Source organism: Pimephales promelas, chromosome 3, assembly GCF_988280905.1.
Source record: "Pimephales promelas chromosome 3, fPimPro1.hap1.1, whole genome shotgun sequence".
Classification (NCBI taxonomy): Eukaryota; Metazoa; Chordata; class Actinopteri; order Cypriniformes; family Leuciscidae; genus Pimephales; species Pimephales promelas.
The window spans coordinates 9,698,322-9,711,657 of NC_142771.1; the positions used below are offsets into that span (position 1 = coordinate 9,698,322).

Below are 13,336 nucleotides of genomic sequence, written 5' to 3' on the forward strand. Positions count from 1 at the left end.
GTTTTCGTGAGAACGGTGTTGAAGCTTTGTCAGAGTTAAAGTGAAAAAAAGTTATGTGATTCAGTTTGAATATGCAGATGTGTGTTTCTTAATGCGTTATCTGTAAGGAATAAATAATGACTTTTGCATTGTAAAACAAATGTACGTTTTTTGTCTATAGTTGATGGCACTGCATTCAGCAGTGCACTAAATGGCAACACATTTTGTATTAAAGGAAATTGTTCTACAAAGAATTTATACATTTACTCCTATTTTGGACATATTTAAAGGGGTTATGAAATGATCAATTCAATTTGCCTTGATCTTTTGACATACAAGAGGTCAAAGAGCATTAAAACAATCTGCAAGTTTAATAGCTTAAAATATTAAGTCCTCATTAAACATTAAAGCATTGGCTCGTTTTGATACTGCGGGATCTGTGACAAATAAATTTGCAAATGACTGCCTCCAGAACAAGACATTGACGAATAGTTTAACCAACGCATCCTTTAACGTCATATAGAACGCTATATGACAAAACGGCGCTATACTACGCACATGGCACTCGTTATCGTAATAACACGCGCTGTGAGGGCTAAGTTTAGGTGTGGGGTAGGGTGTGCGTGTCATATTCATGCTAAAGGATTTATAACGTCTTGGGTTCGCGTGTTATATTAACGATAAAGGGTGCCATGTGCGTAGTATAGCGCCGTTTTTGCATATAGCGTTCTAGATGACGTTAAAGGATGAGAACGGGCTGGTTTAACAGCATCACATCGCAGGCCCCGCCCACTGGAGTTAAACGCTCTACGGCTGACGTTACACTGGATGTGTGTCGCGTCAAAAGCAAATAAACACATTATAATCACTGACTCTGTCTACACTGGATACAGTTTACTGATGTGTGTTCAGTTTAGAAGCAATGAGGTTTATTCTCATGTTACGCAGCACGTTTGGGCTTCAGCAAGAACCAATGAGGTTCATTCTCACGTGTTACGTCAACGACATCTCACGACCAATTCGTACAAATTTGTACGAGTTATTAAAATGTGGCTAAATCGTAAAAATTCGTTTGACCTCACTCGTACGAAGGTTTACCCAGATAGCAAACTGACATTGAATCAACGTGGAAATATGACATCGAAACAACGTTGTTTTGCTCATCGAATTAACGTTGAACCAACTTCAGGCGCGTCATTCTTTCAAAACTAACGGAAAATCAACTTGAAATCAACGCGTTGTTTCAACGTTATGAAAGCAAACCAATTTTCGATTTTCATTTAGCTTTGAAGAATGCCGCGTCTGACGTTGGTTCAGCGTTAATTCGATGAGCAAAATCAACGTTGTTTCAATGTCATGAGAGACGTCGTTTCCACGTTGATTCAATGTCAGTTTGCTGTCTGGGTAGGGGCAGGGGTAGGTCATTCGTATGAATTCATACGATTTAGCAAAAATCGTACTAATTCGTACAAGTAAGGTCGTACGAATTGTTCCGAATTAGCCACCTCGTAAAATTCGTACAAATTGACATGAGATCGGGTTGGTTGCACAGCATGTTTGAGCTTCTTCAAGAACCAATGAGGTTCATTCTCATGTGTTACACAGCACATTTGAGCTTTCGCAAGAACCAATGAGGTTTATTCACGTGTTATGCAACACGTTTGAGCTTCTACAAGAACCAATGAGGTTCATTATCATGTGTTATTTGAACATCTGCAAGAACCAATGAGGTGTCACGTGTCTTTCCTGTCTTGTATTGCACATGGGTGTCTTTGTAATGTTGGGCCATGTGCTCTAGTTATTGTTTGATTCCTCCCCCTTGTTACCTGATTAGTGTTTGAGTTCTTCCACCTGTTCCCTCTTGATTTGTTCCCCATTTAAGTCTCCTCTTGTTTGCTGTCTTTGTCAGATCTTTGTCTTATGTTGCCTCAGTTCCTTGCTGTGATGGAGCCAGCGAGAGAAGTCATCCCCAAGTTTGGGAACACTTTAAACTCATTTCCCCGAATAAGGTTAGTTCTTTGTCATTTCTGCATACAAATATTTTTACATATGTAGTGACTGATATGGAGAAAGCCAAAAACTTCAAAAACCGTCTTATACAAGTACAACCAGTTTCACAAGCACATCATTTTCAACATTGAAAAATATCAGTCCCACCATGTTAACAATAGAGTTCTGGTTCCCACAGGAAAGAAGCGGTAATGTAATGGTTTCTATCGTCATGGAAACAATTACAGAAATTATATTAAATTTAATGGTTTTCATGGGAACTGTGTTGGTTGTAATGGGAATTAGTGGTCTCTACTAATATGTGTTGGGTTCTATTGGTGGGGGTATTAAATCCTAATGGAATATTTCCAAATCACACTACAAAAAAGAATCATGTAGTGGTTTAAATGGTAAAAGCCAATGGTTCCTATTGGAATTTTAATAGAAACCATTAGAATTGTAGGCCTACTTGTCTAAAGAAATAATTACACACACTCACAAACATAAAAGCTGAATGTTTTATTATCAAAGTGAAATTAATCAGTATCTGTAAAATTCACCTACATACACGAGTTTCACTGCACTGTTTCAGCTTTGATCACCTTGGTAAACACATAATAAACGGGGCATTAACATGTACGCCTACTTGTATTGTATGGTTGTCAGCTTTGTTGCATTACATTTACTTTACCAGGAGATGGTGCTGCAATTTCTATCTGAGTGAAGCTTCAAGTAATGAAGAATTTTAGACTCAAGTCAAGTGTATCAGAAAGCAATAATGTTTTGAAACACTCCATTTGGCCATACCTAGTACAGGCAAAGGTCAAAATCCTAAAAACATAAAAAACAAACACTAGAAACAGGCTCGAAATAACAACAGAAGTCTGTGGACAATATGCAAGGACTGTATTGTATTGTATTAGGGACAGACAGGTTCATGGGAACTGTAGTGAGAATGCATAGACACCGTGAAAACTGAGGACCTCTAGTGGTTACTAGGGAAACACAAACCAGACACTGTGACAAAACATCTATATATCATGAAGTGTTTTACTGAATATAAAATTACATACATTATGATATTAGTAAATTGTCACCTGTTCAATATTGGAAAAAAGTGGCAATTCAAGAGAATGTTATGTAAAAACCCCAGGGGGGATCTTAAGTACGCATGTGAACATGTTATATGTTATGAAAAGCATCTCTATAGCACGCATTATGTTTATCTTGCAATTTATATGCAGAAATTAATTTTTTACATGCATATGATACATACTTTATTGCGTGTGTAATACACACGCACAACACTAATCCTAACCAAACACATAATACATATGTAACTAATTGTTTAGCCAAACAAAATCTAACGTTAATGTTTTAATGGTCAAGAGGCCAACTAAAACAAACACTAATCACCATAATGGTGACTCTTCTTCAGAGATTCTTTGTTAACATCAGGTGTCTTTAATATTGCAAAATTTTCACTCAATTATTCAGTTAATTTTCTCATTAACTTTAACGCTGCTTCAGGCTATGTTTACACGGAAACGATTCTGAAGAAAAAGCGCAAAAGTGGCGTTGTGTCATCACGTTTTATTCTGCGTTTAGACGAGCGTTTTGTGTGGGAAATCCGCGTGCAAATGGTGACGCAAAAGTGTGTGAAATTCGATGTAGTATGCACTTCAGGCGGCTAGGAGTGCATACTACAACAACACCAAGTCCACGTGCCTGCGTACAACCTTCAATGTCAAGCAGACTTTTGCGTTTTTACAGTTTACACGGGAACGCGGCGGTGGAGCGTTTTTAAGGCCCCGTTTACACGAGAACGATTTCAGGTGAAAACGTAAAAATATTTTATCGGATGTACCTTTCGTTTAAACGGCGACAGCGTTTTTGAGGCTTAAAAACGCAAAAAAGTGAAACAACCCTCCAGAGTGGAAATCTTAAAAACGCTCCACCGCCGTGTTCCCGTGCAAATGGTAAAAACGCAAAAGTCTGCTTGACATTGAAGGTTGTACGCAGGCACGTGGACTTGGTGGTGTTGTAGTATGCACTCCTAGCCGCCTGAAGTGCATACTACATTGCGTCACCATTTGCACGCGGATTTCCCACACAAAACGCTCGTCTAAACGCAGAATAAAAAGTGATGACGCAACGCCACTTTTGCGTTTTCTCTTCAGTATCGTTTCCGTGTAAACATAGCCTAAAATTTCCACTCTGGAGGGTGGTTTCACTTTTTTGCGTTTTTAAGGCCCTGTTTACACGAGAACGCTTGCGGGTGAAAACGTAAAAATATTTTATCGGATGTGCCTTTCGTTTAAATGGCGACGGCGTTTTTTTATATATTTTCTTTTCATAAAGGGTAACCAAACGCCCCTCTTAAATTTAAATTTTTTTTATGTAATATAATTTTGTGTGTACGGTTTTTTTTTTGTGAGTTTGTTTTTACTAGTAATATAAATCAATGGTGTTTTAACGCAATATTTTAATTTGTCTTGTTTTTTATTTATTAGAATCAAAGATTTTTTTAAACATTCAAACTAAATATACAATGACCATGTGCAAAATTAATCTAAAAATAATTTGCTGAACCCAAAGTTGATTTACACAAATTAAAGTCCCCGTGAACCGGAAGTTGCAAACGATTTTTTTCCAGTGCTGTGACGTATTTCCAGGTGAAACGGAATATTGAACAGAGGGCAGGGTTTTACTCTAGCGCTCCTCCTCTCCATCTCTCGCTCATAGCAAACTAATGGTTTGAGGGGAGTGGTTAAGCGTTTCCCCACCCCAAGCTGTGAAACCTACGTCATCAGAAAAAGAAACCGTTCCAGACCGAAGTAACTTTTCAGATTTTGATTAAAGATTACCAAGGTAAAACATTTTTTAAATATATTTTTACTTGCACGGATTAATTGTTCACCACAAGACTAGTAATATGCGCTAACAAAGTAAATAGGTTCAATTTTGATTTCACGGGGACTTTAAGAAAAAAAAAAAGATTTGATTAATTTAGAAAAGCTTATTTTTTCCCATTATTACATAGTATCAAAATGTAGAGATAGAAATAAATACAAAGTTCAGAAACAACGAGAAACATGCAAATTGTACAAGTTAATTCGTTAGCAGGTAAACACAAAATACAACCTGCAAAATGAGTAAAACATGAAAGAACGAAGCATGGTTTCCACTGTTAAACAATGCACAGCTCAGTTCACTTCTTGTTCCAGTGCTGTTCAACACAAACACAGTCTCACACCAGAGATCTGGCTGATCTCTTCTGTTTTTGACAGCAGTGACTTTAAACGTCTCATATGGAGGAATCAGCACCTCTTTCTCCTCAGGATACTTTGAATATTTTGTCAAATTAGCACCTTCACAAGTGTATATTTCAAAACAAGATTTATTTCCAAAACCCTGTATTACCTTAGGATCAAGAGATGAGGATGAAAACGAGCTCAAACGAACCTCTTTGCTCTGAAGATCGAATTCAACATTCGTTCCTCGATAAGTTACGTAGCATGTTTTGTGCGTTTTTTTCAGAATCTGTAACGCTTCTGTCAACAGAAAGTGAAGCGAATACCACTTGAATGTCCCCTCTTTATATTTCTGTTTTTCAGTACGAGTGGCACTTGTGAAATTACTATATGCTCTAGAGTCTTTGTTAGTGTACACGTGAATGGCGACTGAATGAATCTGTTGCAAGTTATCCTCTGCTTTCTTGGCTTTCTCTTCACCTTCTTGCCAAGTCTTATTAAATTCAGCTGAGGTCGATATTTCCTTCTCTAGATAAGTTGTGTTCACCAGCTCTGCCATTTTCACAGTACATCCGTCATATTGATCATCAACTGAATTCGGTGCCATATCCAATGGAAATATCTGTCCTGCAGTAGCGCTGTTATCCTGCAGCAACAGAAATCATAATGATGACATCATCTGTATTCATGTCTGTAATATCCATACTCGAACACGAGCTTACCTGTCTTAGAGCAGCTAAAATGAGAAGAACTTTGATAATCAGCAGCATCTTGATTCAGTCAAATCCCTCAGATGATCAGGTAGATCTAGTGAAGAACAGATTAATAACAAATTTTTTAACTATTAATATGTTAATTACCAGAATGAGCCAAAGCCTTGTATTTCAACTTCCAGATAATATGACAGGTACACTAATATGCATTAATACATGATTAATTACTTCATTGTTAGTGCAAATTCATGTGCAAATTGCTACAATTACTAAATGACTAGTCAATAATGATGTGCCCCAACAAGTAAAGTCATAACATAATGATACCTTTGCAAATCATTAGCTAATAATTAATTAAAGCAGACAACTGGAAGTTGAAGTGCATAGCTTTGACTAATTGTGGTAATTAACACATTAATTTACACTATTAGTTAATAAAATATGTTATTAAGGAATTAATACATTGAATTAATAGTAATTCATATATTACTTAATCTATTAATCATATATTAGTTGCTGATGCAGTAATCATTAATTAATGGTTTAGTTCTTCATGAGTTATATATTAACTCATGATTATCTGTGCATTAGTTAAGTATGAATTAATGCATATTAGTGCACCCATATTGTAAAGTGTTACCGAAATAATTTCTTACGCCTGTGATGTTCACTGATATTTTGATATTTTACTTTATCCAAAAACTTACCTGTCAGATCATTTTTTATTTGATCCGAAAAGTTATTTGCTCACAGTCACACAGCACAACATGGCTTTTTTTATATTACAAATAATCTCTGTCATCATAAAATGCATATCATTTTGCTTATCTGATCTCTGATCATTCCGCGGAATCTCTTGATTTCAGAAAACCTGCCTGGCAAGTAGACTAGAAAGCAAACTCTTTCAGCACCTATACAAGTGCGGATTTCAGGATAATAGACAGTTCCAAACAAACTTGAATTATACAACAGAACCTGAGCCAACCTCTTTGTTCAAAACATTCCTCAAATTCAAGTTTACTAATACAATAAGTTGACAGCATTTATTTTGCGTTTTCTTCTGAATCTAAAAAAAAAGTTAGTTGAAAACCATTTGTATGCCTTCAAAAAAAAAAAAAAAAAAAATCACTATAGACTTTAATTTCGGTGTAGACATAATGGCGACGGAATGATTAACTCAAAAATTTAACTGATATTTTGCCATTCTTTTTGACATGTTGAGGACCAGTATGAAGAGCACACATCATTTTGTCAGTTGGCTTTGATCCAGGGTATTATATGTCATTTTGTCAGTTGGTTGTTTCCGGGGTATGTATCATTGCGACAGTTAGTTTTGCCCAATTTTTGATATAATACGTCATCGGTTTTTGAAAGTAAGTTCTGGACGTATGATTTTGCCCTATTGACCTGGGGGTAATAACTTTATCTTCCTGTCCAGCGGGGGTTAGTGAGAGAAAGAGTTTTTCGAATAATGTCACATATCTCACACAATAGAGTTGAAAATGTATATAAATGAAATGGTTCTAAAATGTCCATTTAGTCATTCACAAATATTTAAATACGTTAAAAGCATGTGAATACAAAGGGTATAAAATATATTTTCCAACAAAAAGATACCAGAAAAAAAACATACAGGTTATGACCGATATCCTCAGGAGCAATTATTTTAAATAAATAAAAAAAATAAATCTTACATTTTAGAGTGTTGAAGAAGCTATACAGCTTATGAATGGGTGACAAAAAAATAAAATCATCTTACCGTTTCAGAGGACTGAAGAATTGGGTTTAAAGTTGAAAAGCTCCCCGAGTGAATCTCTCACCGCCCTTTTATATTTGACTGTCTCTGCGCATAATGTGTGTGAGTTTTGGTGCGTTTGTGTGTGTGGGTGGGTGAGACGCATGATAGCCATCGCACTCCTGCACACCTTGCTGGGACACCGTCACAGAAAACTGCATTTTTACATTTTCAATAAATAAATCATTTAATATAACTTATAAGCAGTTGTGCACTCGCAAACCCCAAAATCTATATTTTAAAATGAAATGATTATAAATAAACTCTACAATGAATAATACCTTGTTACTAAAATGTATCCATACAAATTAAACACAGTTTAAACTAGTTTTAAGCATTTGCAGATTCACCACCTGGTCCCAGAATGGAGTGGTGTGGTAGGAACCTTGGGCACGTATCCGGGTCGGGGTCTCGGGATCAAGTAAGAGTTAGCCGGGCCGAATTCTAGGCACGATTCGTTGACCGAAAATGCATGCAGATCCCCTACCCTTTTGATGGAGGCCAGTCCAACCAGGAGTACTGTTTTACAGGTCAGAATTCAGCTGACTGCAAAGACTCAAAAGGTGGTCTCTGAAGAGCCGAAAGGACCAGAGACAAATCCCAAGAGGGTATAGAAATTTGGACCCGGCACGAGCTGCTCTGTCACGTCTATCTTGGGAATCGATCGTGGAGCCAGTGTTGGGGCGTCCATATGCCTCAGGAACCTCTGAAATAGTTTCAGTGGTGCCGCTGTTCTGCGTCTGAGCATGCTCACGCAGTTCAACACTGACTGGACGCGGGCCTCGGTGAGGCGAGCTGTCATGCTAATCCAGTCCAACTCCATAACGAGAAAAGAGGTCCTCTGCTCAGGGGTGAGTTTGCTCTTTTTCCCAGTTGACCCGAAGCCCTAGGTGGCTGAGGTGAATGAGCACCATGTTCCTGTGTTCGCACAACTGCTCTCTCGACTGGACGAGAACAAGCCAGTCATTGAGGAAGTTGAGAATGCGAAGACCACGCTCGCACATGGGAGCAATGGCCGCCTCCGCGACTTTCGTGAAGACACGGCAGCCTGTGAAGGGACACAGTGTGTGCGGGACACAGCCACTGCTGCTCACTGGCGATGAAAGGTGGGCTTGAGGGTGACTAGGCATAGCGTCGTCAACCGCCAAGTACGCCCTCTTGGGACCCAGAGGTTTCAGAAATTGCTCTTTTGTTGAAAATGTGGGTACTATTGGCCCATGCCCACATAGCAACATTGTTTCGGCCCAGATCCGGCCCACATCTGGCCCACATCTGGCACTTGTGGCATGCAGATCTGGCCCACATGCAGCAATGACTGATGGCCCTTTGGTGGCCCACTCCTGTTTGCCAGATCTGGGCCACAAGCAGGCCATAGCAATGCCACATGTCAGCCAAGAGCAAAGAAATAAAGCAGAACTGGACTTTATCTGAGCCACAAAATCGGTGTATATTAAACATGGAGTCATCTCAACCTTAATAAGCCTGTTAACAAACAGAATCGGAAAGAAGAGAATGGAAAAAGAGACGAGCAGAACAACTACAACTGACTTTAGACACAGTCTTAGATGAAATCACCTGAAGAGAAAAGAAGACATTAAATCTCTGAAGATCTCAGCAAGAGGAGGATTAAACAACTCCACAAACAGCATTACCAGCTTCACTTATTACTAACCAGACTGACTTTATTTCCGTCAGACTTCTACAGAAGATTTTATTGAGAATTAACAGAGGTTTAACTCTGTGTTTCATTTGAAGTCACCATAACATCAGAATCTCTGAAGGAGGAAATCGTAGTTGGTTACCATTGTGGAGATCAGTGTTTGCTTTAGTTGCGCTCTTGAGCCTTAAGTCATTTATTTTAGAAATTGTTCAGTTATTGTACGTCTGTTATAACAGTCAAATGAACAAAGAGAAAAGGTGATCAGAAAAGGTATATTTTTTCATGTAGTTTGGAACTCCAAAGCCAGCTTTATGAAGCTGATGAGGAGAGCCAATAAGCAAAACCTCTGTCTTATCATTAAGACACAAAAATTTTGGGGTCATCCCTATTTTTATCTCATAAATACAATGTGAGATAAAGAAACATCCACGTTGTGGCTATAGCAGTGCATATAAAACATATAAATATTATATGATTCATATGACCAGTGCATATAAGTATTATCTGCATAAAATTGACAAAAATGCCCAAGTGATATTAAGAGCAGTCCAAGCTGAAATATATAAATGCTAAAGAGTAAGGGGCCTAAAATTGAATCCCGGGGGTCATCAGTAGTGACCAAGCCAATCTTAGACCTGAAACCACTCTTAAAAACTAACTGCATTTTAGAAATCTGTATTAATTAATTTCCATCAAAAGTTTTCAGTGAAATTCTACTTACATTTGCAATAACTTGGTCCTCAGATTTTATACTCTTCTGGTGCTCTTGGTCCTAATGTCACAGAAGACCTTCTGAATGAACTCAAATGTATATGTATTTTAACTCTGTATTGTTCTCCAAGTTTAGAGAAGACAACAAGCCAAAACGGACAATGAATACATCTGTAAAGTCTCCCACGTTTTCCATCACAACCTCCTCTTGCAGGACAATGACAACATTGAACATACTGCAGAGCAATCTCAAGAATTCTCCTTTTCATTTTACTTGACACTCCCGTGCATCTGTAATCTGTAAAAAACGATAAAATATGAGTATTAATACTCTATAATTAATAAACAAAGAATACTGAACAATCTTGCTGCACTCACTATTATTGGAAAAGTTCCACTTTTCAATTCTCTCTGAAAATGTGTTTTTCTCTCAGCTTTCTTCAATACAGATGGTTTCAACGCAATAATGCAAAAAGTTTCGTTTGACTGTACAGCAAATCTAGAAGAAAATAGCTTCAAAGTTGAACTTATTAAGTAAGTTTCTGTTGTAAAAAAGTCATTCGTTTAGTACTTTGTATATACAGTTGCTCTGGAGAAAACAGTGATTTAGGCCCTGTTTACATAAGAACGCTCGCGGTGAAAACGTAAAAAAATTTTATCGGATGTGCCTTTCGTTTACACGGCGACAGCGTTTTGGGGGCTTACAAACGCAAAAAAGTGAAACCACCCTCCAGAGTGGAAATCTTAAAAACGCTCCACCACCGCGTTCCCGTGTAAAGGGTAAAAACGCAAAAGTCTACTTGACAGTGAAGGTTGTACACAGGTGCGCGGACTTGGTGGTGTTGTGTGGCAGTGCTTCACATTGCCACCTAGCCACCTGGAGTGCATACTACATTGAATTTTGCACACTTTTGCGTCACCATATTAAAACTCCGTCAGGAGACACAATGGAGAAAAAATTCTTAGAGAAACCAGGCTCAGTCGGGGGCCAGTTCTCTTATGGCCAACATGAATGATTATGATTTTTTTTATAGGTCAGAACCCGCATAGCAACATTTTGATGTCCCAGATCTGCCACATGTGTAAAGCTTATCTGGCCCACATGCAGCAATGAATGACGGCCCTTGGGTGGCTCATTTCTTTTTGCCAGATCTGGGCCACAGTCAGCCAAGAGCAAAGAAATAAACCAGAACTGGACCTTATCTGAGCCACAAAATCTGTGTATATTAAATATGGAGTCATCTCAGCCTTACTTAGCCTTTTAACAAGCAGAATCATTGAAGGAAAGAAGAGAAGAGAAAAAGAGACGAGCAGAAACACAAGAACTACAACTTTCTTCAGCCACAGCCTTAGATGAAATTAACTGAAAATTAAAAGACATTAAATCTCTGAAGATCTCTGCAGAGGAGGATTAATCAACCCCACAAACAGAATTACCAGCTTCACTTATTACTAACCAGACTTTATTCTTTATTTCTGTCAGACATCTACAGCAGTTATTTTTTGAGAATTAACATTATGTCACCATTATGGTGATCAGTGTTTGCTTTAGTTTGGCTCTTGACCCTTATCCTTTTTTAAGTTGCTTTTTTCAGCAATTGCACGTGACGCCTGTATTGGGAGACAAATTACTGCATTAAAGTGGTTTATTTTAAACAACTGCTTTTTTGGCCTGATGGGTTGTACTTACAACAGTGTAAAGTATGTTTTGCATGCTGAGACTAGCTTGGGATGTGTTATCTTTTGAGTGCTAGTATGCAAGTCCACAACAAAACGTGCGTATGTGTTACATATCCCGTTTCTTAGTGTGTGTTTGTGGTTAAATAAAGACAAAGACAATTTTCCACGTTTATTTTAATAAATTTTAATTTTTTAATTTTAATAAAAATAAAAAAAAATATAAAAAAACATGTTGCTGGTTACACTGCTTAGTTTTCATAAATGGTCCCAATCTAGAGAGTAAAAGTAAGAGTGAAAGCAATGTTGCTGTTAGTGAAATAAAGTAAATTCACTCTGCAAGTGATGATTGAGCAATAGACACCTGCTGTTAAAAGCAGAATCACTGAAGATAAGAGGAACAACAAGAACAGAAAAAGGAGAAGAGATGAGCAGAAACACAACAATTGACTCACAGCCAGACAGCCGGTGAAATCCTCTGCAAATAAAATCAATGATCTCACCAGAGGATGACTGAATGTAATCATAACTAACACAATTAACATTTTCTAGTTTCTGAAGTGGGGGCAAAACAAATTAAGAAGTTTTAATCATTCAATTTAATAACCACATGTTTTAACCTTACATTTAAAAGTTTTTCATTTAGTTATTTAATGTGTTACTTATAGAAATATGCAAGCAAAAACAATGCTTGCCCCCAAAACACTGCTTGCATACAGACAGCTGGTCTACTCACTCTCAAACGAGGTTGTGATTTGACCTGATCTTATGGCAAGACCTGGTTTATACGTGATTTTTCAGCAGGGAACATCTCATAGGAATCAGCACTTTCGCATCAGGATACTTCACAAGTGTAGATTTCAAAACAAAATACATTTCCAAAATTCTTTGTTGGATTACGATCAAAGAAGGAAGATGCAAACTGGCCAAAATGAATCTCTGTATTCAGAACATTCTTATCAAATGCCTTAACTTTTGTACCTCGATATATTCCATCATAGCACACTGTTTGGTTTACATTCATATTCCGTATTGCAGCTGTTAACAGAAAGTGAATAGGCAACCATTTGAAATTCAGAAAAATAGCACACAGAGTCTTATTCGTCAGTTGTCATTCTAAATGTTGGGGATGTTTAGAATGTTGTTCTAAGAACGTTTTTTCCAAACATTACGAGGAATATTTAAAAAAAACCTTCTACAAACAATGTTGTATCTTCATAACTTTGAGAGAACCTTGCCAGAATGCTAGCCAAAGTTATGAGAGTGTTCCCTGTCAACTGGGTCCCTCAAAATTGAGAACAAACCATAAGCATATAGCAGTAAAAATTACTTTTATATGGCAAGCTAATAGGTATCGGAGTAATTGGTGAACAGCTCTTAAAAACAACAAAATATATTATATACCAAGCAGGACCAACCTTCTTGAAATAGTATTCTTGGAAGTGAACATCACAGCTGGTCGTATGAGGGAGAATCATGGAAAATACTCACTCCATTCATAGAGACCTCAGCGCAGAGTCGTGCCTGTCGTGTCGGTACCGGCAGAAAACAATAGAGA

The 13,336-nt window shown here is 37.6% G+C and overlaps 1 protein-coding gene across 3 annotated transcripts; it reads right to left on the reverse strand.

The window, feature by feature from the left end:
- Positions 1-2,474: 2,474 nt before the first annotated feature.
- On the reverse strand, positions 2,475-13,336 carry LOC120490196 (ecto-ADP-ribosyltransferase 4). Of its 3 annotated transcripts, none has more exons than XM_039687628.2 (4): positions 13,270-13,336; positions 10,112-10,399; positions 5,945-6,029; positions 2,475-5,868 (listed from the first exon to the last, which is right to left on the reverse strand). In XM_039687628.2, exons 3-4 carry the CDS (start codon positions 5,990-5,992, stop codon positions 5,080-5,082), a joined length of 837 nt encoding a protein of 278 aa, XP_039543562.2. In that variant the 5' UTR covers positions 5,993-6,029; positions 10,112-10,399; positions 13,270-13,336; the 3' UTR covers positions 2,475-5,079. The 3 variants fall into 3 exon arrangements, with proteins under 3 accessions (XP_039543562.2, XP_039543561.2, XP_039543560.2); XM_039687627.2 differs by having other exon boundaries at positions 13,197-13,330; XM_039687626.2 differs by lacking the exons at positions 10,112-10,399; positions 13,270-13,336 and adding an exon at positions 7,695-10,098.

Excerpts from the sequence above, each read along its gene's own strand:
- LOC120490196 (XM_039687628.2), bottom strand. The coding sequence starts at position 5,992 with ATGCTGCTGATTATCAAAGTTCTTCTCATTTTAGCTGCTCTAAGACAG. Across the intron at positions 5,869-5,944 it reads TTTTAGCTGCTCTAAGACAG|GATAACAGCGCTACTGCAGG; the intron begins GTAAGCTCGTGT and ends CTGTTGCTGCAG.